This window comes from Corylus avellana, chromosome ca2 (genome assembly GCF_901000735.1).
Source record: "Corylus avellana chromosome ca2, CavTom2PMs-1.0".
NCBI lineage: Eukaryota > Viridiplantae > Streptophyta > Magnoliopsida > Fagales > Betulaceae > Corylus > Corylus avellana.
In genome coordinates, this window is record NC_081542.1 from 44,391,944 (window position 1) to 44,418,985 (window position 27,042).

The following is a 27,042-nucleotide window of genomic DNA, read 5'->3' on the forward strand; positions in this document are numbered from 1 at the left end:
TATTTCACAGCATGCATGTACCTTTTTCTACACATACTGTCCCGACATTCCACTTTTTGAGTGCAACAATGCAAGCAAGAGTTGTAGGAAGGCACTCATTGGTGGGCATGCCATGGGAATCAGAGTCTCCCCAGTAGCCTTCATCCTTCTGGTTGTGAAGCACCCAATCCAAGCAATTCTTGAACATGGGTTGGGAAGGTTGGTGTGGATCTGGAATCATGGCTAGCCATGCAGTGTCATAAGCAGAAGGAGAAATGAAGGAGTAGGGATCACAATTTGATGAGAACATCTTTTCCTTCATCTCATTAACTAGAGATTGGATTGAGGATTGTACTGATGATAAATCCATGATACCAAATTAAAGATAAGCTAGCTAGCCAAGGATCAATAGTAATTAGTTTATTGTATTATGAAATGGGTGTGAGTGAACATGAGCATGCAACGTATGCTTTTTATAATATCACACATGAACTGTTCTAAGAGATTCAAATGTTTGAAAATACCGTAAATACGGCTTTGTAAATTGCATGTGTTCACATAGGTGAGGCCGAATCATTGCAGACACGTAGGACCTAGTAACAGTAGAGTATTCAATTCACATTGAGCACTTCAAAATTTCTCTCCACTAAACTCTAAAAATAGAGTCAAATATAATTTTGTTGATTTAGGTAACCACTTTTCAAAATCTGAACATCAAACTGACTGAATATTTCTTTACTTTAATTAAATATTGTTTCTTATTAATTAGTAAAACCAACTACCAATATGAAACTAAATATTGTAGTTTAATAGGTCGATCCCTAGATTACCTAGCATTTCCCTTTAACAGTAATAATCACCATAAATGGTGTGGCCAGTCCCTACCTTGCACGTCACACCTTCTCATTTCACAATGGATTATCATGACGTTGGTTCTGAGCCGTTAATTTGAATTAGAAAAAAGTGTTGGAGATAGGGCAGCACATCTCAATCGGAGTCCTGGAGCCACAATATATATATATTGTGAATCATGCCATAGGCATCACACATTCACACTCTCCCCAAACTCGCTTTCCTCGTGGTTCAATAGGTCGATCCCTAGGTTAATTATACCTAGCATTCCCCTTTAACAATAATAATCACCATAAATGGCATGGCCAGTCCCTACCTCGCACGTCACACCTTCTCATTTCACAATGGATTATCACGACGTTGGTTTTGGGCGCATCGTTCATTTGAATTAGAAAAAAGTGTTGGACATATTGAAGTGAAATTTCAAGACAACGAAATTTGTAGGGACTATTTGGAGAACGGTCGATCGAGAGATCCAAATCCTTTCAATGCATGTCCCTTTTCTTTTCTTTTTTAATTGAATAAGGAAAATGGTTACAGGGAGAGGATCTCTTTTCTACTCTTACAAAGAAAGAGTGAACGATCCTAAAAACAAAAATGGAGTGAGTTTCCCAACAACAAATTTAAATAAAAAAAATAACAAGAATATAAACGAATAATAGGAATCCTTTTTTCTGCTTATTTGTATCACATGCATAATGATCCAAATCCGCATACTCATGCCCAAATTTCAAATGCAAGGGTCCATTGAATAGACCTGTGAATAGACCTGTCTACAAGGGTCCATTGAATAGACCTGTCTACATATACCGTTATCCATGAAAATGATTGAACAAACAATATAATTGAAAATTCATTGAATTTCACAAATTCAATAATAAATTTACATGTATGAAATTGACGAGGATTCAATGTTTCTTATTCTATCTTTTAAAACAGTATCGAAGAAAAACAAATCTGACTTTTATTCTAATTTTAATTTTAATTGATCAAAGAATTTCATAGCGTCAAAAATTCTTGACAAGTGACAAGTGACAATGAAAGTCGGCGCCGGTTTTTGAGAAATTAATATATGTGTTTTCATGTGTCTCAAGGAGTAGTATTTTTATGCTTCAAGAATTTACAATTTTGAAAAGCAAACACATTTTGGGTTCGTGTTTGATAAACGATTTTATTGTGGTCTTGGTTTGATATTGTAGCAAAAATTGATTGATGTAAAAAAAAGTAAGAATGTTTTTTTTTTTTTTTTTTTTAAAGTGAAAAAAGTAAGAATATTTGATATGGAAAATTGAAATAATTTTGTTTTGTACTAATTTTTTAATTGGAATAATAATAAAAAGTGATTGATGTGATATAAAAAGTAGGAATGTTAGAAAAATAAAAAAAAAGTGGGATTTTTGTACCTTTGCCAAACCTTTACCAAACGATAATGTGATGGAGAAGGTCATCGCATTGCCTTCAGTATGATTTTGATTAGTTAATTCCATCATTTTTCCTTTTTCTCAAATGGAGCCTTCATCCATATGCATATATAGGATAACACACATTAATTAAATAAATATACCTATTAGGGACAACAAGCATTTGGCTCATTAGCGTCCAGATGATTAGCGGCGACATTAAAGTCGCCACTAATAAGGGTTTCATTAATTGGAGTTTGTGTCGCCGCTAATATTAGATGCAAAAGAGTAAAAAATTGATATTAGTGTCAACTTTTTTGTTGACGCTAATAAGTTGCTGCTAATAACTTAGCAGGAATATTTTTTCCTTTGCAGGTCGTGGTGGAAAACTATAAACTATTAACGGCGACATTTGAATGTTCGTGCTAATGAGTGGTCACTAGTAGCGCCTTGTTGGAAGGGCTGCTCCTTGTTTGAAGCAACTTAAGTAATGTTACGATAGTTGACCGCACACTGGTAGTCTAGCTAAAAAAATCTACCAAGAGAGAGAAAAGTAATAGGCAAAGGTGATTTGCCAGAAGTACTAGCGAGGAGCACTCCGATGCTTTAGTTGGTGGAGTATTCTTGAAGGGAGTGGAAAGTGATTAGGAAGAATAGTTACTGTGTTTGGCAAAGGACTTGAAAAAAAAGAGTGGATTGAAACTGTAGCAAATTTGGTTGATGTAAGAAAAATAGAAAGAATGTTTTGTATGAAAAAAAAAAAAAAAAGTTTTGTAGTGATTTTTTTATTTGAATGGTAATATAAAGTGATCGATGTGATATAAAAATTAAAAATATTATAATTGATTTTGAAATGAATCTTCTAGGTCTTTGGGTCCAATCTAGTCCGATCCTTTGGCAAACAGTGCCAAAAATTTACCTGCTTACAATGGACTCCTATTTATAGGATAGAGGGTATAATAATCCACTAGAAATAAAATAAAAAATAAAAAAAAAAACTAATTCACGTTGTTTTTTAAATGAAGTGAACAGTGAAACTTTTTTTTCATGTCATTTTTCGTAGGTCGCGTACGGTAGGGCCGAAAAGTTTTTAAGATATAATACAGACACAACTTAAACCCAACTTTGACTTAACTTTTAGACCAAAATTTCTCTCTCTCTCTCTCTCTAGTTTAAGGCTCTCTCTCTCCTCCACAGGCAGTTTTTTTTTTTTTTTTTTTTTTTCTAAACTTAAGAGAAAAGTTGAGTTTAAGTTGTGCCTTGATCATTTTTTAATTTTTTTTGACGTCCCTTTTTTTTCTAAAGGACAAGAGTTTATCTGTTTATGTAATAATTTTTTAAAAAAAATGGTTGCTGATATTTTCTCAACAACCAAATAGTAAACAAAACCCCAATATAATGCCAGGCAAATTTTTTTTTTTTTTTTTTTAATTTTTTAATATTAAAAAAAAAAAATTAAACATGCCGGCGTTGTGTTTATCTTGACCCAATTGCATGTGTTCACATAGGTGGGGCCGAATCATGGCAGACACGTAGGACCTAGTAACAATATTAGAGTATTCAATTCACATTGAACTCTTCAAAATTTCTATACATTTAACTCTAAAAATAGAGTTAAATATAATTTTGTTGATTTAGCTAGCCACTTTTCAAAATCTAAACATTAAACTCTCTAAATATTTCTTTACTTTAACTAAATATTGTTTCTTATTAGTAAAACCAACTACCAATATGAAACTAACTTTATTGCCCAGTTGGTATGTATATATATATATATATATATATATAAATTTATAAACTCTTTTGTTTTTCTTTTTAGCCCTACAAACAAAATTAAAAGTTTTAATTAAATTATCACTTACGTTAAAAGTTTAAGCTAATACAAATAGGTAATTTAATCATTTAATCAAAACTTTAATATTATCCCTCACGTGTGAACTCAAACTCCATTTTAATATGTAAAATCTATAGAATATTATTTAATTGAAATAAGGGTAAATAATAGAGTCAAGGTTCAAACTCAACAAACACTCTAGAGTATGTCGCCGGTAAGTATAGCTCCTTAGGATTTTTACGTTGAACATTATTAAGAAATTTTCATCGAATCAATGGACATAATTGAAGATAAATACTATATATGATAGACTGAAAGAAATAAAAATGAAGTTTATCATCCTATGATTGACTGCCAAAAATAGAGAAGATACTGAAGCAACATTTTTTTAAAAAAAAAAAATTTATGAATAAGACATTAAAGAAATTTAAATTTCTTAGAGGACAGATTAAATGGAAAAATAAAAAATAAATAGACTAGTATGAATCCAAGTGCTCTACTAAGTCAAAAACATCATGCCAAGTTGCTAATCAGCTAGACAATGAACTTCAACGTCTAAATTAATGTACAGAGCCCCTATGGTCCGGACGATATGCAAATCACCTTTTTTACCGTACCTACTCACCAATCGACACATCATTACTTTAAGAAAAATCTAAAAAATAAAAATGAGCACAAATACACCAAATTAATCAAAGCCACCCCAACCCACCCACAACAAGGTTTGGCCAAACCCACACCCTTGAATCCCCACAGACCAGACCCACGGCGTGCGGATTAATATTTTTTAAGAAAATATGAAAAATTAATTTTTTAAGAAAATTAATTTTTTTAGTGTTTGTTGTGTACTTACGAAAAATTACAAATATTTTTTTTATATTTTAATTTAATTATATTACCTTATAAAAATCAAGTTTTATTCACAACATAAAAAATTTGAGCTCCGGAGTGGTTTAAGATTTGAGAATAAAAAGCTCATTATAATTTTTTTTTTTAAAAAAAAAGCAAAAATGTTTTTCATTAATTATTATTTTCTATTGCATCAAGTAATAAAAAGTACAAAATATATATAAATAGGAAAATACTAAGTATTCTTATAGTGTTTTCTTAACTGTGATGTGACTTTTAAAATTACTAAATGATTAAAAGTCAATAATGATAATCTCAAATTGAACAGTAATTTTAAAAGCTACATTACAGTTGAAAAAATACCAAAAGAACACTTAACATTTCTCATATATATATACTTTTTGGGACCACAAATGAAGCCTGAGAGAATTATGTCTATCACATATATGAACATTGGCAGTGTTTGCGAAAGGGCTGGGGCTGGCATTGTTCCAGGACTGGTACTGTAGCATATTTTTTAGGAATATGTGTTTGATTGGTTTTAATGAAAAGGTTTTGTGGAGAAAAGTGAAAAAATATATTTTATATGGAAAAATGTAAAAAAATTGTTTTGTAATGATTTTTTTATTTAAATAATAATAAAAAATGATTAATGTGGTATAAAAAGTAGAAATGTTATGATTAATTTTGAGATGAATTTTATTTTTTATTTTTTTGAGATTGAGGCTGGCCCTAGTACAGTGTCAGCCCAGGGCCATTGACAAACAGGGCCATTATGAACAAAAGGAATCAGGTTGGGCCTCAGCTGATGTCATCTTGATGAATATATACTTTTTGGGACCACAAATGAAGCCTGAGAGAACTTTGTCCATCACATATATGAACAAAAGTAGTCAGGCTGGGCCTCAGCTGATGTCATAGCTGATGTCATCTTGATGACAGCTGGCGTCTAGCGACGTAGCTGAGTCACAACCAATAAACGCACGTGTCCATAATTAATGGATAAATCAAAGTTATTTTCCAGGTTATGGTGATAACAGAGATCAGGTTGTTGGAGACTTTCAATATATTCCTTTGTGTCGTGCGTTTTTTAATTGGTCCAAGACTTTGCTATTCAGTTTTTTTATTTTTTTATTTTTTTATTTTTTATGGTTGAGCCGTAAAAAACCTCTTGTACTGTAATAAAGTTTTTGCAAAATAAAAATAAGGTCAAAGGGTTTGATATTTAAGTTAGTATGCTTATTCGTGAATAAAAAATATAATGAAAATTTGCTTTTAATTATCTATGAACTAGTGTGTGTTGAGTGCGGTATGTGAAAAATGAGAGGGAGTGAGGGTTGACAGAGAAAGAGACGTGAGAGAGTGAGAGAGGTGAGAGAGGGAGAGACGGATATCTCTCTCTAGGTTTTTGCCATAGAGGCCTTGTGTGGAGGAATGAGATAGACCATTCTTGTCCCCTCATCTTCTATTTAAGAGAATCAAATTAAGATGTATATGTGTCATTAGGTGAGTAAGTGGTGACATATTGTAAATAGGTGTGAAATGGAGTGGGACCCATTAAGAGTATTTTCTGCCTAACACTTTGTAATTGGTGAATGTAATAAAGGTGTAGATGATATGTGGCATCTCACATTGTTTGAGTGAGAAAGATTATGTACTTATATTGAGTATGCTTTCTTTAAATGATATATACGAGGTTTTTTGGGGTAAACTTAATAACAAAACCGTGCAAGTTGAAGCCCAAAGCAAATAATACATCCCACTTACTTGGAAGGAAGTGTTACATGATATATTTTGATATTTGTCTTATTTGTTAGTGTTAGCGTTATTTTTATGCAATCTTCATTCTATAGTCACTAGGCTAAGAGATATCTTTAGCCTTTATCTATGTAATATGTGTTGTAAGTGCATTAGTAAGTATTGAGTCTCATATTAAAAAAGTAATATATATATATATATATATATATAGTAATTAATATACTTAAGTGGACTAAGTTTATTAGCTTAGGCTTTTGAGCTAAAGTGGTGTTCAATATATATATATTAATATATTCTTAGTAAAACTCCATAATCGATTATATTTTTAACAAGTAGTATCAGAGTTATGGTTAACTTTTAGCTTTCTAAGACAAGTATCTGAACGCGTCTAATTCAAGAGTTGTTGGACAACTCACACCAATGGCGGAGCACGGGTGCTGCAGTACCCCAAAGATTTTTTTTAAAAAAAATTGCTGTTAGTCATATAGAGAAACTGAAAAATAAGAAGAAAAAAAAAACAAACAGAGAAAGAGGCAAGAGCGGCACCACACCTGCAGGAGAGAAAGTGGAAAGGTAAGAGAGAGAGAAAGTGAAAGAGAGATATTACTACTTACTAGATTAGTTTGGCTTTTTAGGGAGTTTGGGAGTTGTGGGCACATGGCCCATGGGCAGCAGTTGTTGCCTTGTTGGAGTGAGTGACGAGTGGCAATGTGTTTTTTTTTTTTTTTTTTCCTTTTTTCATAAAGTGGTCCAAATTCGGTAGGAACCCTAAGATTAAGTGGTTTTTTTATTTTAGATTATTGTAATTGACGATAAGTGTTATTAATTGACCCAAAATCATGTCTACAATTTAATTTGTTTTTATATTTCTTAACACAGAATAATGGCTCCTGCTCGAAACCCATGGCAGATAGGGGGTATGGGGACTGATATGGAAATTAAAAATACCCAATGCAGAAAATAATTTTCTTTGGAGAGTCTGCCATGAGATCCTTCCGACGAAGAGATGTTTGTTTCAACGCAAGATCCTCCCTGATGCCTCATGTCCTTTATGTTTTATAGAAGATGAAACCTGCCTTCATGCATTGTGGGACTGCCCTGCGGCACGGGATGCATGGGGTGGGAGTCTGAAGAAATTCCAGAAATACTCATGGAGCGGTCCAACATTTCGTCAGCTGGTGGAGGAAATTTTTATTAATTGTAATGAGGAGGAAATATGTTTTTTTGTGGGACTGGCTAAACGTTTATGGTTCTGACGGAACGAGGTTGTGCATGGGGGACCCTTCACTCACCCTACTGTTTTAGTCCAACAAGTTCTTTCTTTCCATCTAGAGTATACTGAGATTAATGCTATCGAACCTTGTCAACTCAGAGTGGAAACCACTCCCAGGTGGGAGGCTCCAGATCGGGGTGTTTGGAAATTGAATTGGGATGCGGCCTTATGTCCGAAGCGAGGCATAGCTGGGATGGGGGTGGTAATCCGAAATTCAGACGGGGAAGTAGTGGCTGTGAGATGCATAATAAAGACGGGGTTCACTGACCCTCTGGTTGTAGAAGCATGGGCAGGAGTCCAAGCGTTAATCTTCGGGAGAGAACTGGAGTTGAGTCACATTGTGCTCGAAGGCGATGCGAAGATAGTTGTGGATGCTCTTACCCATGCCGAATCTAATTGGAGCAAGATAGGCCATCAGATTGCAGATATGAAGATTTTGTTGGAAGCTTTTCCCCAATGGTCAGCTCAAGCAGTGGGACGTGCAGCTAATAACGCAGCTCATGTCATGGCCCGAATGGCTGTAAAGGAAAATATGGGGAGAACGTGGAGAGATGGTTACCCGGAATGTATTCATGATATTATTGTGGAGGAGCGGTTTGCTCCTCCTTCTGATTGATTCAATAAAGTGACCATGATCTTATTCTCAAAAAAAAAAAAAAAAAAATCACTCAACACAAGTTACACTTTTGATGTTAGTTTTCTAAGCTCGATTCCTAATCTAAGTGGAAAATTTAAGGTTATTAGAATTTAAATATTTAATTGGAAAGTTTGAAACATGAATTACTATTATATTATATTGTTCTTCATGGCTGTTAGTTACTAGCTGTTAGTTAAAATTGATATTGATTGAATGGATTGACTTATTTTAAAAAAATTATTGTCATCAATGGATTGATTTGAAAATATTTCTTCTTTTCTTAATGGAGATTAGCCTTTTCAGAATACGGTATTTTACTCTCTTATTTTTTGAAGTCTTCGAAAAATTAATTGAAAATTTGGTTTTGTATTACTATGCATCACGCAATCGGTGGTGACTTTTAAGATGGTATAAGTAAGGAATTTAGGATTAAGATGCAGTTCGGTCATAAACTTTACCTAATATGTCAATATAGCTGTAAAATAAACATTAATTTAATTTCATTATTAATTTGAATAATTGAATAAACTTTAATATTCGTATGATTGTTTATTTTGTTGTTTAATGTTTATAAACTTTGATTGTCTCTTACGAGGTCGTGATTTAACTTGAAAATTTTAAGTTCATGAATCATGTCAAAGTTTAAAACTATATATTGATTCATTCTTCAAAATGAAAGAAGCCAACATTTCGGAAAGTAATATGCTTTTGGATTTTCTGCCAAAACTTTAAATCCGAATGAACGTCATCTTAAATTTCCAAGGGTTGAAGACGAAGAACATCCTTTTGAAACACAAGATATTCATTTTAAATCATCCAATGCTCTTTATATTTGGAGAGCATGACTCACAATAGTTATATTCAACCCGAAGAACCTTTCATCGATATGTAAACTCTTTATTTTACGGCCTCCAATAAAAAATCAACTCGGCATCTAAAAAATCAAATAAAATGATTAAACCAAAGTAAATAAAAACCACATTCAAATGAGAGACCAATGTACAACAATATTGTAGTTTTTCCTCCCAATATTGTACGTGGGAGGAAAAACTATAAGAAGAAGAAATTCCGAGTAAATCAGCCTTAGACTGGTGGCTCTGGTGGTTTTAGTTGAAAGGGGTTTAGGGTGTTTAAATGGGGAAGACAAACGGTGAGGTCATGGGCAATGGGCAAGACAAACAATGAGGAATTTTCATGTCTAGTACTGTATTTTGTGTTTTAAACTGGGGTGGCAATCTCTAATTGAATGCTGTAAAATATGGGGTATAGCATTCTCAACGCATATTTAGCTAAAAAACATATCTTTAAAAAAAAAATTATTTTAGGTACCCAATTTTTCAGAACACGTACATCAGATTCATCATTTTTTTAACTATTTACTTTCACTTTTTCATTTAAAATCTTAGTTTTTATTTACTTTTCATATTCCTAAAAAAGAGAAAGAACAATATAATTTTTTTATTAATATAACTAAGGATTTGTTGTGCTACAATGCTCACCAAATTTGCTAACCACTATCACGGTTCAACAATTCTTTAGTCATTTTGTTGAGCCGGATGTTGAGCATTTTTTGTTAGAAGGCTAACCAAAATAGTTTTTTTAGCTATTTTGTTAAACCCAACGCGAGTGCTCTTACGACAGCTCATCCGTATAAAAGGGGCTCTCATTTAACATGACTTAAGAGTTTGTTAAATAGTATTTTTTATAAATTTTTTTAAAAAGCCAAGTAAAGAGAATTCAATATGAATGCTTAATTAGTTTTTTAAACTTATATATTAATTTTTCTTCACTCTCTCGTCTACCAAGAACAAAGAAAGAATTTTTTTTTTTTGTAAAAAAAGTAATTAAAGTAGAAAAAAGATATAGAGAATTTAATATTTGATTTAAAAAAAAAATGATTCTCCAAATTAGAAAAGTAATTTTTTTTTCTTTATATTTAACTTTTATTTATAAAGCTCACTAGAAGTCTAGAAGTGCTCTTTAAAAAATAGCATTTTCAATTGTTTTAAACGAACTATAATCAATGAAGATACAACATTCAAATTCTACCTACAAGGTTCACCATTTCACTACATGTTGGTTATAATTAGGGGTGAAAACTTGGTTGCTGGTAGTGATTACTGGCTAAAATCACTAATTGCAACTAGGGTAGCCAGTTGGTCAAATTAGAAAACTAAAACCACCGCCAGTTACTGTTTAGTAGTTGGTTATCCGCACCGGTAACCAACTCTTGAAAAAATTGGATCTTTTAGGCTTATTTTAGGTATTAGGCCTACTATTTGGGCTTACTTTAGACTTTTTGCCATTTTTTAAAAACAATTAGGGCTTTTTTTTTACCCATTTTCAAATTTTGAATATATTTTCACTATTATTAACTCATTCTTTCAGGAAATTCATTCTTAATGAATATGATGCAACTACCTAAAGAATATTTGGAATAAGGAACAAGATTTTATAGCTTATCCCTTTGTATCTTAGAACATCGTGGCTTGAGTTGATGATTTTCCTAAGTAATCTGTAAAGCATTGGATTACAAATGTTTGTTTTCAACGTGGTCAAAAAAGAAGAAAAAAAAATACTGTATAACTGCAAGCAAAGTAGATACTAAAGGCAACAACATAAAAGAATCATACGACGGAAGAACGGTTTTTCCTTTAGATTTTGTGAACATTGAAGAAACAAATTATTAGGCACAAAACTTAATTAATTTATCAAACAAGGCAAAATAAATTAAAGAACCAATTATATATATATATATATATAACAGGGTGTTTGAAAATGCAAAAACTGGTAACCGTCTCAGGGTAGCCGGTTATTGGTTATTTTTAACCGCTTTTAAAAGCGGTTGGCCAGTTATAACCGACTAGCTTTACACCCCTAGTAAGAATTGATGCGTGAGGGTCTTTGTTGGATAGCTTAATTTACTGAGAACCACGCTTTCATATAGTGAAGGTCATTAATTTAAATTTCCTTGTCCTTTATTCCTCTCCTTGTGCTAACAAGTAAAAAAAATGAAATGACATGAGGTAATCGATAGAATAAAAATGTATTTTCTTGGACCTTGTTTGGCAAAAGCTTGGGACCTTTTTATTGTAATAGAAAGTGATTGATATGATATAAAATTTTGAAATTTTTGTATGGAAAAGTGAAAAAAAATTTGTTATGTAATGATTTTTTTATTTGAATAATAATAAAAATTGATTAATGTCGTATAAAAAATATGAATGTTAGATGGTTGAAAATTAAGTAGACTCTTTTTTTGGGCCTTTGCCAAACAAGGCCTCTGAGTCCCAAATCCTATCCTCACTGGTTCACAGTTCATACGATAAAAAGAGTGAAAACTCCGTGAGGCCCATTAGCGTACCGTTACGTGCTTCATTTTGATTGGAGAAGTCAAGCCACCGTCTGAAAGCAGGATCGTTCCAGAGCTCATCCAAATCAACCTCATTCCCAAGATTTTTTTAAAAAAAAAAAATCTCGAAGTTTTCGGTGAGTAAATCTCAAAGTTATTCTGTCTCTTTGTTTGATTGTTTGTTTTTGTTTTGTGTTTTTTTTTTTAAAAAAATAAATAATTGTTAAGATTAATTGGATGATCCGGTGAAGTCTGATATTCGTCCGCAACTCTGATATTGTTTATTTTTAATTGTAGAGAGCCTCCAAATTTAATTAACTGTCGTAACAAGAAGATTAGTACTAATGAATTCTGAAAGTGTTTTCATTGTTATAGAAATCAAAATAGCTATGCGTTTTAGCTCCAAAATCCAAAATGCTTCTTTCAAAGCAATACTCAGATAGTGGCTTACAGTCTTATGGCGATCACTGAAATATTCGTTGTGTCTGCGATGAATTGTCAGTAATAGTAGAAATTTACGGATATGATACTGTTGTGAATATACTTTATGATCTGGGTCACAACATTGCAGTTATGTATAATGCATTATTTGAACATATGGTTCAAAAATCTTCAAGAACATGTAGTTTTAGTTACTATAGTTTGACAAGTATAGTTTTGATGTGTAGTTAGAATTAGTCGTAGTCTGGGGCTAAAATATTTAGTGGGTGTGTGCAAGAATTAGTTGTTAAAACCCTGTCTCTTACATTAAATTGAAATGATGGGAAAAGGGTGTGCAATTTGCCCAATGTGATGCATGAAATTGAGGATAAGAAAGTTTTGGTTGATGTATAATGAATGAACACGAAAAGGAACATGACAAAGATCTGGGATTTCAACCCTTTTTGGTAGCCAATTAGTTAATTGAGGGAGGGGAAGGAAATTGGTTATTGAAAATCTTTCAAATGTGCTTCTAGTAAATAATGGGCGAGAAATCCAGTTTACAGATTCTTTACTCACACTCTTTTGGAAAATGAAGCTGGAGTTGTAACCAAAGCTTGTTTGAGTGGACTTCAGTTGAGTTACTTTGGCTGATTGAATGTGCTCATTCCTCTTACATGGTGATCCCCTTTAGAGTGGTATATTTGGTTGCTCATTTGACTATTGCAGCTGAACCATATGAATACTGAACCACTGATTTTGAATGATGCAAATGGGTTGATAGGATCAGACGGAATAGCCATACTTTCTCTTAATTGTGTGATACAAAGAAGGCAGCGATGATTCTATACAAGAATTTTATCTGCTGCTAAAGCTCTTCTTATAAAAACATTTTTTTTGATAAGTTTCTTATAAAGACTTACACTAAGATTTAGAATTGTATCACATCTTCTTGGAATGGGAGGATTGTTCATCCATGTCATTGGGTGTTACATCTGCTGCTGCCAACATATTTTTGTCTGTTTATATGATTATTTATGGTTTGTACAGAAATATGCTGCTGTAATGTTTGGTATATTGATGAAGTGCAAATTAGCACACACAGGCGTGCATATTTTTCTAAATAATGCACAGTTTAATTAACAATAATTGTTTTCATGAGCACATTTATTCTGAAGGAGGATCTAAAGCAGTGGTTAGGTCTTTGACAAAAGTAATTCAATATCATAATTAGGATAATTTTGTAAATTTGGTGCCTTTTTAATAAGATGAAACTAATTCAACAAAAATAAAATAAAAAAGTGTGGGCTTTAATACTTGCACAATGCAACATGGAGATTTGAGGAGCCTGTATTTCCCTTATAAATATAGACCCAGTGAGGTTTCTTTGATTCTGCACCACTTGGTGTTCGGCTGAAAGTTTAGTTCCTCGCTTGATGATGAACTTAACTCCAAATTTTGTTTTTACTTTATCGATTTCTTTTGCAGATTCTGATTTTGGTTCAAATCTCATTGCTGAATAATGGATATGACTCATTTAAGAATGATGGACCCTAGACAACTGACTGTCATAGGATCTGCATTTTGCACGATGCTTACAATGCACTTCACAGTACAGCTATTGTCACAGCATCTCTTTTACTGGAAGAACCCAAAGGAGCAGAAGGCCATAATAATTATTATCCTTATGGCTCCCATATATGCAATGGATTCATTTGTGGGTTTGTTAGATATCCGTGGAAGCAAAGCATTCTTCATGTTTTTGGACTCTATTAAAGAATGTTATGAGGCTCTGGTGAGTTCCCTTAACTCAGTTGTGCTTTGCATTGCAATGTGCCTCTTTTGACATATCATCTCACCAGTAACTTCTTATGTTGTTTTCTTCCAGGTAATTGCTAAGTTCCTGGCTTTGATGTATAGTTACCTGAATATATCTATTAGCAAAAACATTGTGCCAGATGGTATTAAAGGAAGAGAAATTCACCATTCATTTCCAATGACTCTTTTCCAGGTGTGTAAAGTAGTTTGTACGAAAGTCAATGTTCTGACTTTTATTTGGTATGAGAATAATATTTACAGATACAATCTGACAGAGTGATCAATGGGATCTTAATTCTTATCATGGGCGTGGGAAGTGAAAATTATGTTCTCAAGTCACATGTTAATATTGCTTCACTACAAACTTATCTAAAACTTGGCTAGGGATGGGAATGAAAAGCATCATTCATCTAATATCTTTGATCTGTTTTCGTTAAGTCTATCTGAAATAATTGACGTGCTCTGGGGTCTCAACCGCAGCCTCGCGTCGTGCGGCTGGAACACCGTACACTGAAGCTCCTCAAATATTGGACATGGCAGTTTGTCATCATCCGTCCAGTTTGCTCCATCTTGATGATAACACTACAAATACTTGGGATGTACCCCAGTTGGTTGAGCTGGACATTCACCATGATTCTCAACATTTCAGTTTTTCTGGCCTTGTATTCTCTGGTGCTTTTTTACCATGTGTTTGCAAAGGAACTGGAACCACACAAGCCATTTGCAAAGTTCGTGTGCATCAAGGGGATTGTCTTCTTCTGCTTTTGGCAGGTAAAATAATCTCGACCCATTCACTTTTTGACTGAAAAAAAAAAAAAAAAATGAAGGGTGCCAAGGATATGAAAGAACCCCCAAAAGCAACAATAAACAAAGCCCAATGCTCAGGAAATTAACGCACCTCTCACACAGCCTGAAAGGTTAGACATAAAGACACTAGCTCTTTTCTGTACCTTCAAAAGAAAACTTCCTGGGGTTGGGCCTCTTCTAGATATAAAAAAAAGGCAAAACCATGGATCTTCTTCAGATGAACTCCACTGAGAAATTTCTGATAATTAAGACTAACTTAAGGCCATTTGAACTTTAAAGGATCAATTAGCATATTTTGCATTGCTTTAATTCATAGTTGGCCGCATTTTTATTTTGGAGTGAAACTTTTGGATTTGGGAACTCAAGCTCTTCACTTTTTTTTTTTTTTTTTTTTTTTTTTTCAAATCTTTTTGTATTTTAGGCAGAGTTATTGTTAGGTTGCTGCCTTTTGCTTGCAGACTAGGAACCAAAGCCATACATGGATGGCTTAAATTGAGTAGCACTGCCTAGAAATTTTTAAAGACAGTATTGACTACAGCAGCTGATTTAAAGCCATATACTTTTAATGGATCTTTAACATCTTTTCAGATTGTTTGATGCAAAATCATTAATGAAGAAGGCATTTAATCAGTTAGAATTTTTTTTGTCGAGATGCAAACTTAAGCGAGTTTAAGTACTTCTGCCTTAGGGTAATCCCATGACATTGTTTTTTTTTTTTTTTTTATATTATAGTTTTAACTTTGAATAGTTATTCTCTGATTAATTATCAAGACAAAAAATAAAATAAAATAAAATAAAATTCTCTGATTCACGGGTTCTCTGCATTGCCATAAATGCCACTTATACAGCACATAGGGGATGATCAAAATCTTTTCTGTTCTGATACAGCTCGCTCTTTTTCTGACTTATCTTTCCTTTTATTTTTCTCTAATTTTTCTTTTCTGGTTATTTTTGAATAGCTTTCTTTAAATATGGCAACAATATATGAATGTGGTTACTTCTTCACAAGTCGCTATCTTTGATAAAATACAGGGAGTGGTGCTAGATGTACTAGCTGCAATGGGTATCATTCGATCTCACCATTTCTGGTTAGATGTGGAGCACATTGAGTTAGCTATACAGAATGTCTTGGTCTGTATGGAGATGGTTGTCTTTTGTGTTCTCCAGCAATATGCCTATCATGTTGCACCTTACAGTGGAGATGTTGAAGCTAAGATGTTTTTAAATAAGAAGACTGAATGATTTAAAAAGGCTTGATAGAAAATGGGGAGACAGCAAGTAAGAAATGCATTGAAGATTGCTCTACTTCCTTTAGCACTGGAGGCATGATGATATGGATCTGGAGGTGATTTTCATGTGTAAAATATTATGTTCATGGTTGGAAAGACGAGATGTGTTCTCCACATTCTCTACTTATAATTTTTGCTGCTCAAGTCTGTTATACTAAAACAAGGCTGTCTTTTTATCTAAGATTAGATATATCATCTCCGTTTTTCTGTGGCATTTGGGCTTGCTTTGGATATTGGAAGCAACAGCTAGGAAGATTGATATTTGTAAACCAACTAAAGACATATATCCAGTATACTTTCTTGTCCCATGGATTATTTTCTTCACTGATTGAGTACTTTTATTATGATGAAAGTTATTTTATGATCCTTTTTTAAGGAGATTTTTAAAATGATTTTAAAAAATAAATAAATAAATAAATAAAATAAAATAAAATCATGAAGGAAGAGTAATTAAGAGGATAGATATTGGTACTAAATTGTCTGGTCTACCTATTTAAATAGAAGCATTCAGTTCATCATATTGCCTTTTATTTCCCTTTTTTTGGCAGGTTTAACAGTTGCTGTTAAAACCTAAAGACAGACAGAACCAATAAGAGAGAACACAAGGGTTTTCTGGGTTGAATGGACATGTTCTTGTGGCATACATTCATGAATGCAATGGGCCATTATGGTTCAAAAAGAAGGCTATGGACGATAATAACCTTGAGATTTACATATCTCCATTCAGAAAGATGCCCTAAACCTGTTTGGTTTGAAAGAAAACTAGAAAAGGGGAAAATGTTTCGGTGGTCTATGACATCACTTTTTTTTATCAAATACAGTTTAAATTTTACCAATTTACTCTCTAAGATTTTAACATTATCAAATAAATCATTCTGTGAAATTATAACAATGATGTCATGTCATACCCAATCAGAAGGCGACACATATCTCATTTAATTAAAAAAATAAAGAAAAATATAACCAAAAAAAAAAAAATCAACTTTTGGCGGATACCATCTGCTGTGCTGTTTTATATTCTAACCTCAGTAAACTTTGATTTTATTGGTTTATAATTATATTCCATAGATGAACCCCATCCCACCCAATGATGGGGTTTGAGGTTCAAACCTTGCCCCTTCATTCATAGTGAATGATAAATGCCCCTTGGGCTAAAAGCTTCCAACAAAATTCAAATACAACCTGTGTTGCTACCTAAAAGCCAACTCCATATAATCATGTAAAAGGGCAGACTTCTATTGAGATTTTGGTTTAATGGTTTGGTTGAAGTGGCATAGCATCAATGATATACTTTTACATGCTTCATGCCCAAGTCATGTAACACTCAATGGCCTTCTATTGGGATGTAAATGCGTCAATTGAGCTTCTTCCAGCTTGCCACCTACTCTCTTAGCTTTATTCTGGCTTATGATATTTATGGGTATAAAGCTGAGACATGTTAGATCACATCATATTGCTAGCTGAGTAAAAGTCCAACCAGCTTATTGTCAAACAATAGAACATGATTGCAAATCCACGTTTCCATCCTTCTTTTGACAACTCGCATGCATGTTGAGAACCAAAAGACAAATTAGAAATAAGTGATTTGACAAAAAAGTTTCAGCATGATGTGGATGCTACATAGAGAAATGGAATGATTTCATTCATTTTCTACAGCATTTGAAGGTGTTGATTGCAGAGTGAAAGAGGGGACTTGCCCATTTTGTGAACTCTTATTAGTTCTTCATATTCCAGCCAAATTAGTATCTAATAATATTAGGGCTTTTGCATAGGTCCTTAACAACGGATATCAGAGTAGGCATCAAGTTGCATTAAAATGACTTAATATTATGTATTGAGCAGTGTTATCATAAGAAAAAATGATTACCATAAGGTCAATATCGATACTATAGAGTGAGCCGTCGTAGACATCAAATTTGAAGTGTAGTAAAACATGTCACGGGTTTGAGTCATAAAATGAGCGACATATAGATTGGATTGAAATGTAAGTCATTGAATACTAATAATTGAGTGAAGCCTGCAAAAAAGAAAATAATACTATTGAACAGTGTCGATAAAATGAGTTGTTGTGGACGTTAAATTCAAAAATATAGTAGAATGTTACGATTATAAGAGTTTAGAGTTTAACCCGCTCTCAAGTACTGACAATTTAAAGTTTTTTGGATGAATAGTTAACACTTGTCAAAAGCTCTCATTGTTTGTTCTTCATGCCAGGAGAGGTGTCATGCAATTCTCTTCTTTTTCTTTTCTTTTTCCCTTGTGTGGTGCACAAAACATTTCGGTCTAATAATAGGTTCCAATAATGCACGTTAATGGACACCAAAATACTGACAGCATATATATAATCATGGGTTCCCTAAGCTGTAGCATTTGACTTCTGGTTCTGGTGATGCAATTTCCCTTTAATCATTACCGAGCTTTTTCTTATTTTCCTAACTAAAAGAATATATGATTATATATATTTTTTTAAAAAAGCTATATCAGCTCAGCAGCCCACCAAAAAGAGAATCCTATATATACACGCACACACGTGTTCAGACCACAAGACGTTGTTCTCCAGACGGAACATAACACATTCTGAGAAGGTATAAAGTCAAGCAAGCAAAGAAAGGTACCAGCAGTTTCCAGTTCTCTCAAGTCTTCTTAAATCTTTCCCTCTGCGCTCTCTCTGATTCTTATGACACAAAAAGAAAAAGGAGCCTTTTGAAGGAAGACTCTCACCATGAACCAGAAGGCTAACGTTTCTAAAGAGCTTAATGCCAAGCACAGAAAGGTCTCTCTCTCTCTCTCCGTCTCTGTTTTTGTATCTTTAGAGATTAAAAGTAAGCTTACTGCTTTCTGGGTTCTGGGTTCAATCATGTAGTGGCAAAGTTTGAATTTTTTTTTGAATCTTTTTGGAGTTTATCTTGACTTACTTTTCACTTTGATTTTGTTTTTGCTTCAAGAAGTATGGATATTATGCTAAGCTAAATCTCTTTTGTGCTGATGGGTTTGCCTTCAAATTTGTTTATTTTTAGTTGGTTGAATATGTATGGGTTTTAGCTAAGCATGATCTGAAACTCTTTGTGCTGATGGTTGTGAGTCTTGTGACTCAAACTCAATAATATGGTGATTGTAATGCATAGTTCTGTCAAGACTTGCTGCCTCACAATCGCTTTTTTTTTTTTTTCTTTTTTTTTCTTTTTGTAACTTGTATGTAATCGGCTTTTAATTTTATTTGTATCTTGCACATATATGATTTAATGATAATTTGCATTTTTTTTTTTTGTAAGTCCTTTTTTTTTTTCTGGGTTTGGTCAGGATCTTAGTTGCGTCCACGACAGGAATTATAGGTTTTGGTTTCTTGCTACTTGTTCTTACCTCTATAATTGGTGGTTCTCCAAATCCACTTTCCAATAATTCATGGGCATCGATGAAAATAACATTATGCGATGGACCATCTTACTTCAAAACAGAAATGGTTATATAAAACGATTCTTGTTGTTTGTCTTTATTGTATTAATTTATATACCCCGAGGAACATAAAAGAAATCAGTAGTTGGTTCATTAACTGCTATCAAAGGTGTTGGTGACGCCAGGGTGAATGGAATTAAGGTCCACTATGCAAGTTGTGCTACTGTGTAATACAGCAAAGGCAGAGCTTTCTGTTACATTTGATAATATGATGTGTTCTATGATATGTTGGGATTCCTTTTCTCTTTTCCTTTTTTTTTTTTTTAATTTTTTGTTTAGTAATTTGAATAAGGAGAGGGTTGGACGAGGCCCAATAAGCATAATCCCAAGGTCATGTCAAAAGGAATACTGTAACATAATCTTCATTAGCAATTTGAGATTTTTCCTTCAGGGTTTGACGGTTTCTTTTCTTTTCTTTTTTGCGAAGTAATTGGAAGAAAGAGAGGATTGAGTGATATGTCAGGCCTCATCTATTTGTTTGGATTTCTGTTATCAAAGTAGTTAGGTTGGTGTGCATTTTAAATCACTTGCAAGCACAAGTTTAACTGGCCATACACACTTTTTCCCTTTTAGTTTTAATTCTCTTCTGCCCCCACTCTTTTTTTGCGGTTCAAAATGTTTTGACTTTCTTTTGGTATAACATAGGTGTCTTGTAGGAAAATTGTTCCTCCATGTATGTTTGTGTCTTTGAGAGGGAGTTATGTCAGAAGAGAAGCACTTGATGGGTTTTAAGAATAAACACAATGCATAATTCAAGTTTCCCAGCATGTTCCGATGCATAGGATGCAGTAAAAACTCTGATCTGACTGGGAAAGTAGATTATTTGCACGTCTTTTCCAGCATTAAGTTCTTGTTGAAAATAAATTTTGATGAGACCCAAAATAAAGAACAACTGCTGTGCTCTCCAGTGGAAAAATATAAAAGTTACCATAGGAGTAAAAAGCAAATATCAAGTACCAAAATGAAAGTGAAAAAGTTATGTTGTGTTAATTCACAACCCACTTGCAGCTGTTTCAGCCATGGAAGACACCATGCGTGTGGATGTGGTTACTAAGGTTAGCCTGTGGTTATCAAGGTCCACCGTGAGTCTAGTTTTAAAGTTTGCATGTGGTCTGCTGATTTCAAGTGTTATATCTAAAGCTTGTCATAATAATTATAGATTTCTCATCAAGTATAGTGGATGGCCAAAGATGGATGATTACGGTTGACCTCTGCTCCAATTTTCCACCGTCCTGCATACTGCATTACAGATATGAATGGAAGTAGTAACACATGTTTTACAACTTATCCCTTTTGATTAACATAAATGCAAGATATACAAAATATGTGATGATCTACACTGAGCATAAATAGAGGGCAGTCCTTTTCGAGGCACTGCTTTGACCGTGGTTTGTAACATGAACTTGTTGCATTTAGTCTTTAATTTCTCTCTTGGTTGGCACATGGCAGTGAAAATTTTCAATCCTCTTTGGTCCTCGTTCAGCTCCTTATATTATGCCCTTGCATGTCATTTTGTTTTCTTATCCACATATTGAATTGTGTATTTGAACCAATTTCTTTCTATGACCACTCTTTTGCTCTTGGTTACCTGTGTGATCTAGAATGAACTTTCTCATATCTGGTGTTCTGATTGACAGATATTGGAGGGTCTTCTTAAATTACCAGAAAACAGAGAATGTGCTGACTGCAAAAGCAAGTAGGTAAACCGAAGTAACATGGACAAGTGTTTGTTTAGTGGAAACTAGAGGAAAGTTAAGAACTTATCAGAGAGAGAGAGAGAGATGGAATCTTGGAATGTGTTACTAGATTTGAGTAGTTCTAATTTGTAATAAAATCTTGCTTGCTAATGCAGAGCTCCAAGATGGGCTAGTGTGAATCTTGGAATCTTCATATGCATGCAATGTTCAGGGATCCACAGATCTCTTGGAGTACATATAACAAAGGTGGTATATTATTTTACTACCCGTGATTATATTTCTCTAAATATACACCATGATACTTCTCTTTTCAAAATAAGTCTTTAACCATAATACATTTAAATCTTTGCCTTGCTTCTTTTTCATGACATGTTTATACAAATTCTGTATGATTTTGATGCAGGTGAGATCTGCAACTTTGGACACATGGCTTCCAGAGCAGGTTGCATTTATCCAAAGTAAGCACCACCTATTTTTTGGCTTGACATTATTTTTAGTTGAATTCCAGTTCCTTCTAAGTTAAGATACAGGGTGCTGAAAGTCATTTTGGTCTTTTATTGGTAACAGCTATGGGGAATGAGAAATCAAATAGCTATTGGGAAGCAGAGTTACCCCCCAATTACAACAGGATTGGAAATGATAATTTCATTCGCGCAAAGTATGACTTGAAAAGCCGTTGCTCTCAAGTGTTAACGTTCTGCTTGGTGCAGTTCTATTCTTTTGCTATTGTTTGTTGTATACTATGAATTTTGGCTTAAGATCTCTGATATTTGCTAGGTATCAAGAGAAAAGATGGGTTCCTAGGGATGCAAAAGAAAAATCATCATCAAGGGTGAATGAAGACAAGGGTTCATTTTATAAACCAGGGCCTGGAAGTAGTAGTTGGCATGGATATAGAAAAAATATTGAGCATTCTTCTGAGGAGAGGAACAATGCTCATCCACCTAGAACAAATAACAGGATTACTACTTCAAAAAGTAGTGTTCCTGCTGCTGTTGAAGTATCCCACCAGGTAGGTTTTGTTTATTTGCCCTTCTCCATTTGGATAGAGGAAATCATATATGCCAAGAGGAAAGTTGTTTTATTTTGCTTTACTTTGTAACTCATAGTTATACTAATATTACTATTATTTTGGTGCTAGACTCTATGCCATGTTCTAAATAATTCACATGAGTAGTATTGTATTAATGTTATCAGAGCACATTAAATTCCATTTGGTCAAGCCTATTGTTTGGGCTAGCTGGGAAGCATAAACAATTTGAGATCTATTAAGGAAACACAACGAAAAGAGTGTCAAAATGTCAGAACACATCGAAGCTCTCGGATTCATTAAAGTAAATGATTTATGTGCTAGGAGGAAATTTTATGATAAACTGTTTAAAGATCTCTCAGAGCAGAAGAAACTTGTGGGAATTCAGAAACCTTATTTGTGAATTGGAACTTTTTTTTGTTGTTGTGAAAAACGATTCTAAAATATTAAGGATGCTTTTGATACAAGGATTAAACCCATGAAATGGAATAGCTATTTCATAGCTTGGTAAGATTTTTAGCCTTGGAATAACCATTCCCATGGGAATGGTTATTTCTTAAATTGAGGAATAGTCATTTCTCTTAAAAGTAGAGGAATAGACTATATTTTTCAAAAAAAACCTTCTTTTTTTTTTTAGAATCTGCCGCCGACCACTGCCGGAATTAGCCTCCGATCACCAAACCCTCCGCTGACCGCTGTAGTTCCATCTTCTTAAACAAACGGAGCCTCAGTGTTTTTTTTTGGAAGAAAAAGTGAGTATTTTAGTCATTTTGGTTTAATTCCAGTGAGAGCATATATGTTATCACCAATCCAAGGAATATGAATAGGTATTTCATTTCACCTTCTTCTATTCCTATTAATAGTTATTCATTTTCTTAATAGAATAGCCATAAGGCCCCCTAAAGGATATAGTCATTTCTTAGTACAAATAGAACTGTTTGTTCACAACCACTCCCTTCCCCCCCCCCAGGCCCCCTAAAGGATATGAAGAGAGTGCATGAAACAAATTTAGAAAAAAAGAGTTTATAAGTAGATAATCATTTTACCGGCTTTTTTGAAGTTTTAAAATTTAAAATTTCCGTTTCTTGTTATTTGTTGTGTCATCCGTACAATATATGTTTTATCATTCAACTTTTGTGCTGCTAAGGTGTTTTCTGTCCTTCAGTATCGATGTGAGTAAGTTTTTGATGTTGATGTGCAGGTCATTTCTGATCCAAAACCACAAGAAAGATTGCAGAAATCAGAACCAATAGTCACAAAGGCTGACCTGGAAAAACAGGCAGCTACTGCTACCCCTGTTGTCCCACCACCCAAAGTGGATTATGCAACCGATCTTTTCAATTTGCTCTCAATGGACCATTCTGGACAAAATGACTCTGAGACATCTTCCGTTGATGATACTATGTGGGCCAGTTTCCAGTGTATGTTTCTTGTGATTTTTGTAAAAAAAAATTTGTTATCATCGGAGTTTTTTTTCCACTTTTATGTTATTTTTCCCAGCTTAGAGTTTCCACTCCAGTAATTTCTTTGTAAGAATTGATAAATAATGGTAATTTGACTCCATAGTAACCATTGACTTGACCTCCTCAACTTCCAGCTGCCAAATCAAACTTGACAGCAAATAAAGATGATCCATCAAAGATAGCTGAAAGCAAGACAGAGTCCAAATACAACAGTGAAGATCTATTTAAAGATTCACCATCCATCACAAATCCCATTTCAGAAAGACCCCAGAAAGATGTGAAGAATGATATTATGAACCACTTTGAGAAGGTATTTGTTAAAATTTAAAAATTACTCAGAAACCACAGTAGATATTGATGTACAATTAGAGCTTAACAGGATCCATATTGCTGACATTGTATTCTGGGTTAATTTCAAGTTGACATTCTATTCTGGGTAGCTCAAAGGTGAAATTTTGGTATCTAAAATTTATATGATGGTACTTGATGTAAACAAAAAAGGGGAAGTTGACCAAATTATTTTTTTGATGATATTCTGTTATTATTTGTTTTTTCTATACCTAAAGGAGGTCTATGTCCCTCTAACCATGTCAGATCTGGATTTTATGCAGTCCACTATGATGTCGCCATTCTCTATCCATCAACAACAACTGACAATGCTAGGCCAACAACAGCCATTTCTCATGGCTGCTTCAGCAAAGTCTAGTGTTGGATCCCAAAGATTTCCTGCCGTTGTGTATCAACCTTGGTCCAATGGTATTCTCATGCCCAATCAAAATTGGGGAAGTATAGGCCATCAAGTCCCTGGAATGATGATGCCTGTAGCTGATCCACAAAAATATATGCAGGTTTAGTTCATATAAAGCTTACACCCAATTCTTTTCAGATTAAAAGTCCAATCTTTTACCTTGTACTTTTCCTGTACCAGATGGGAAACTACCAACACATACATCAGACAGGAAATTCAGTTCCCTTTCCAACAACGAGGTATGACTAATATGTTCAACATGTTCATTTGAAAAATTGCTAAGTTTCATACACATACAAAAACATGGCCACACACACGTATACGGGTTTAAGATAAATTCTGTGGCCTTACAGGGTGTAGTTATTTAGGAGTCATATAATCATGCATAACTGAAATTGACTTTGTTGGTTTGATTAGCCCGAGGTCATGAGCTGTATATGCTTCCATATAATATGAGCATATCTACATGTCTATTAACTTATTAGTTTCTGACAACTGATTTCTGAAATGGAGTTTTGGAAATTCCTGCAAAGTGTTCTGTTGGCTAGAGCACATCAGATCCATCCTAAGTCTTGTGAGTTTTGGGGAAGGAGCACCTCTCAATCTGCCTTATGAAACCTGATTGCCTAATGTAGAATGATTTGGTTTCTGAAGTTTGTGTGCACACATAAAAATCTGGTTGTTCTTATGTTAGAAAATTAATGTGGAATCTAATATCTTGGGTTTGTCATAGCTTTGTCTTGTTATACTTCACTCGAGAATATCAACTATGATTGTTATGCCAGTTTAAGAATACCGTGCATATCTTATTAGCTTCATGATTTATTTTGCAGCATGTATACAGTAGGGCCAGTAGCTCCAATCAGTGGTGTGACAAGCATGAGAGCAAATGGGGCTCCCTCAGTATCGCCAGTACCTTCAATCACACCAACTCAATCAGGAAAAGATTATGATTTTTCATCATTAATGCAAGGGATGTATACAAAACAGTGAGCAATTGCTCAAGTTGTGGGTAACAATATATGTTTAGCAGAAACATTTGACTTAGAGGAAATCATTTGAGGCGTATATTCCTTTATATTTGAAACAGTAAGCACATTGTTGGTGATTCATGTGTATCAATAAGCATGCTAGTGTAATAAAGTCGAGCTCATCATATTGCTTAGCACTATAATTTTGCCTTTTGATCTCTGTTTGGTGGATGAAAGCTTGCTAGAATTTATTCTTTTTTTCCCCATACCAAGGCAACACAGGGAAATTCATGCGTACATCTCGTTGCCTACCCACATGAGAATGTGGAAGCAAGCTATGATTTGCCAATAATAGCATTTTCTCGATATGGGAAGGGACTGCTCACAAGAAATTAAGATGGTAAAAAAATCCAAGTTGGGATTGTATGTGTTAGGTTAATTGAGTGTCAGACAGAGTTGGTTGTAAGTCTAGGTTTAGTGGTGAAGTAGGGACTTCAGTTAGTGTTCAAATTGTGAATGGGGTGAATTCGTCTGAGCAAAATAGGCTTTGGGCACCTTGTGGCAGATATGCGGATGATCCTGCAATCTTTTACCAATTGGAAGTGTTGTCATGTGAATCGAGCTATCAATAAAGCAACTCATAAACAGAAGAGGGTGGCAATCCAACAAGTCATTGATTATATTTGGAAGGAAGAAATTCCTGAATGTATTCGTGATGTAATTTTGACGGAGCAATCTGCTCTAGTTTTTGATTGATCAATATAAGTTACAACTTTATCCTAAAAAACAAAAAAACAAAAACTATATGTGGAAAGTAAAGAGCATAAATTGTCTTTCGCAAGCTAGTCAATAGCCGTTCGAACATGATCTTCAAGGCATCACTTGAATTTAATTCCAATTTTTTAATCACTCTTATTATATTTAATTAGTAATAAAAATGATAATATTCTAGTCACACTTCTATAATCCCTTGTGAGATTTATTTTTTCTTAGGTTTTTTTTGTATAAATATAATCTCACAAAAGCTTTTTTTTTTTTTTTGTCCAATTAATAATTTCTTATTTTGGAAATAAATCAAGGTCTCGAATATAAATAATTATTTATTTGTATAAATATTCCCACACTTATTTTTTATGATTCTTAAACAATTATTTCCTAACAACTCCTATCTACGTCAAAACAAATCACACCTCAAATGTATTTTTGCTTTTTGTTTTTTTTTTTCTTCTTCTTCTTCAGGTTTAACTACATAAATTCTTCGAAAATGTGAAATAAATCATTTTGTTGGTTGTCCGTTCGAAATTGTGTCGTCTAGTGTTATGTCAACATTTTTTTCCATATCACATTTAAATAATAATTTATTTAAAAAATAAATCTTAAAAGAGAAAAGAAAAAGTGGCTATAAGTGGAGT

At 33.7% G+C, this 27,042-nt stretch overlaps 2 protein-coding genes across 5 annotated transcripts in view; both read left to right on the forward strand.

The window, feature by feature from the left end:
• LOC132168889 (uncharacterized) overlaps positions 1-16,576 on the forward strand; it is a 27,448-nt gene extending 10,872 nt beyond the window's left edge. Inside the window, exons 1-5 of one of the 2 annotated variants that reach the window (XM_059579971.1) lie at positions 11,952-12,071; positions 13,843-14,149; positions 14,243-14,365; positions 14,653-14,943; positions 16,012-16,576. In XM_059579971.1, coding sequence (XP_059435954.1) covers positions 13,877-14,149; positions 14,243-14,365; positions 14,653-14,943; positions 16,012-16,221 — 897 coding nt within the window. In that variant the 5' untranslated portion in view covers positions 11,952-12,071; positions 13,843-13,876 and the 3' untranslated portion in view covers positions 16,222-16,576. Of the gene's footprint in view, positions 1-11,951; positions 12,072-13,842; positions 14,150-14,242; positions 14,366-14,652; positions 14,944-16,011 lie in introns of those variants that run through there. The other variant, XM_059579972.1, reaches the window with a different exon arrangement.
• Positions 16,577-18,834: 2,258 nt separating this feature from the next.
• Positions 18,835-25,815, forward strand: LOC132172097 (ADP-ribosylation factor GTPase-activating protein AGD5-like). 3 transcript variants are annotated; one of them, XM_059583542.1, is made up of 11 exons: positions 18,835-19,041; positions 21,359-21,421; positions 21,574-21,664; positions 21,822-21,876; positions 21,986-22,076; positions 22,196-22,430; positions 23,650-23,869; positions 24,046-24,221; positions 24,523-24,759; positions 24,840-24,898; positions 25,493-25,815. In XM_059583542.1, the coding sequence occupies exons 1-11, from the start codon at positions 19,025-19,027 to the stop codon at positions 25,650-25,652; spliced, it is 1,404 nt and encodes a 467-aa protein (XP_059439525.1). In that variant the 5' UTR covers positions 18,835-19,024; the 3' UTR covers positions 25,653-25,815. The 3 variants fall into 3 exon arrangements, with proteins under 3 accessions (XP_059439525.1, XP_059439524.1, XP_059439526.1); XM_059583541.1 differs by having other exon boundaries at positions 21,359-21,417; XM_059583543.1 differs by lacking the exons at positions 18,835-19,041; positions 21,574-21,664 and having other exon boundaries at positions 21,394-21,417.
• Positions 25,816-27,042: the final 1,227 nt, after the last annotated feature.

Excerpts from the sequence above, each read along its gene's own strand:
- LOC132172097 (XM_059583541.1), top strand. The coding sequence starts at position 18,991 with ATGAACCAGAAGGCTAACGTTTCTAAAGAGCTTAATGCCAAGCACAGA. Across the intron at positions 21,877-21,985 it reads GCAGGTTGCATTTATCCAAA|CTATGGGGAATGAGAAATCA; the intron begins GTAAGCACCACC and ends TATTGGTAACAG. Across the intron at positions 24,222-24,522 it reads TTATGAACCACTTTGAGAAG|TCCACTATGATGTCGCCATT; the intron begins GTATTTGTTAAA and ends GATTTTATGCAG.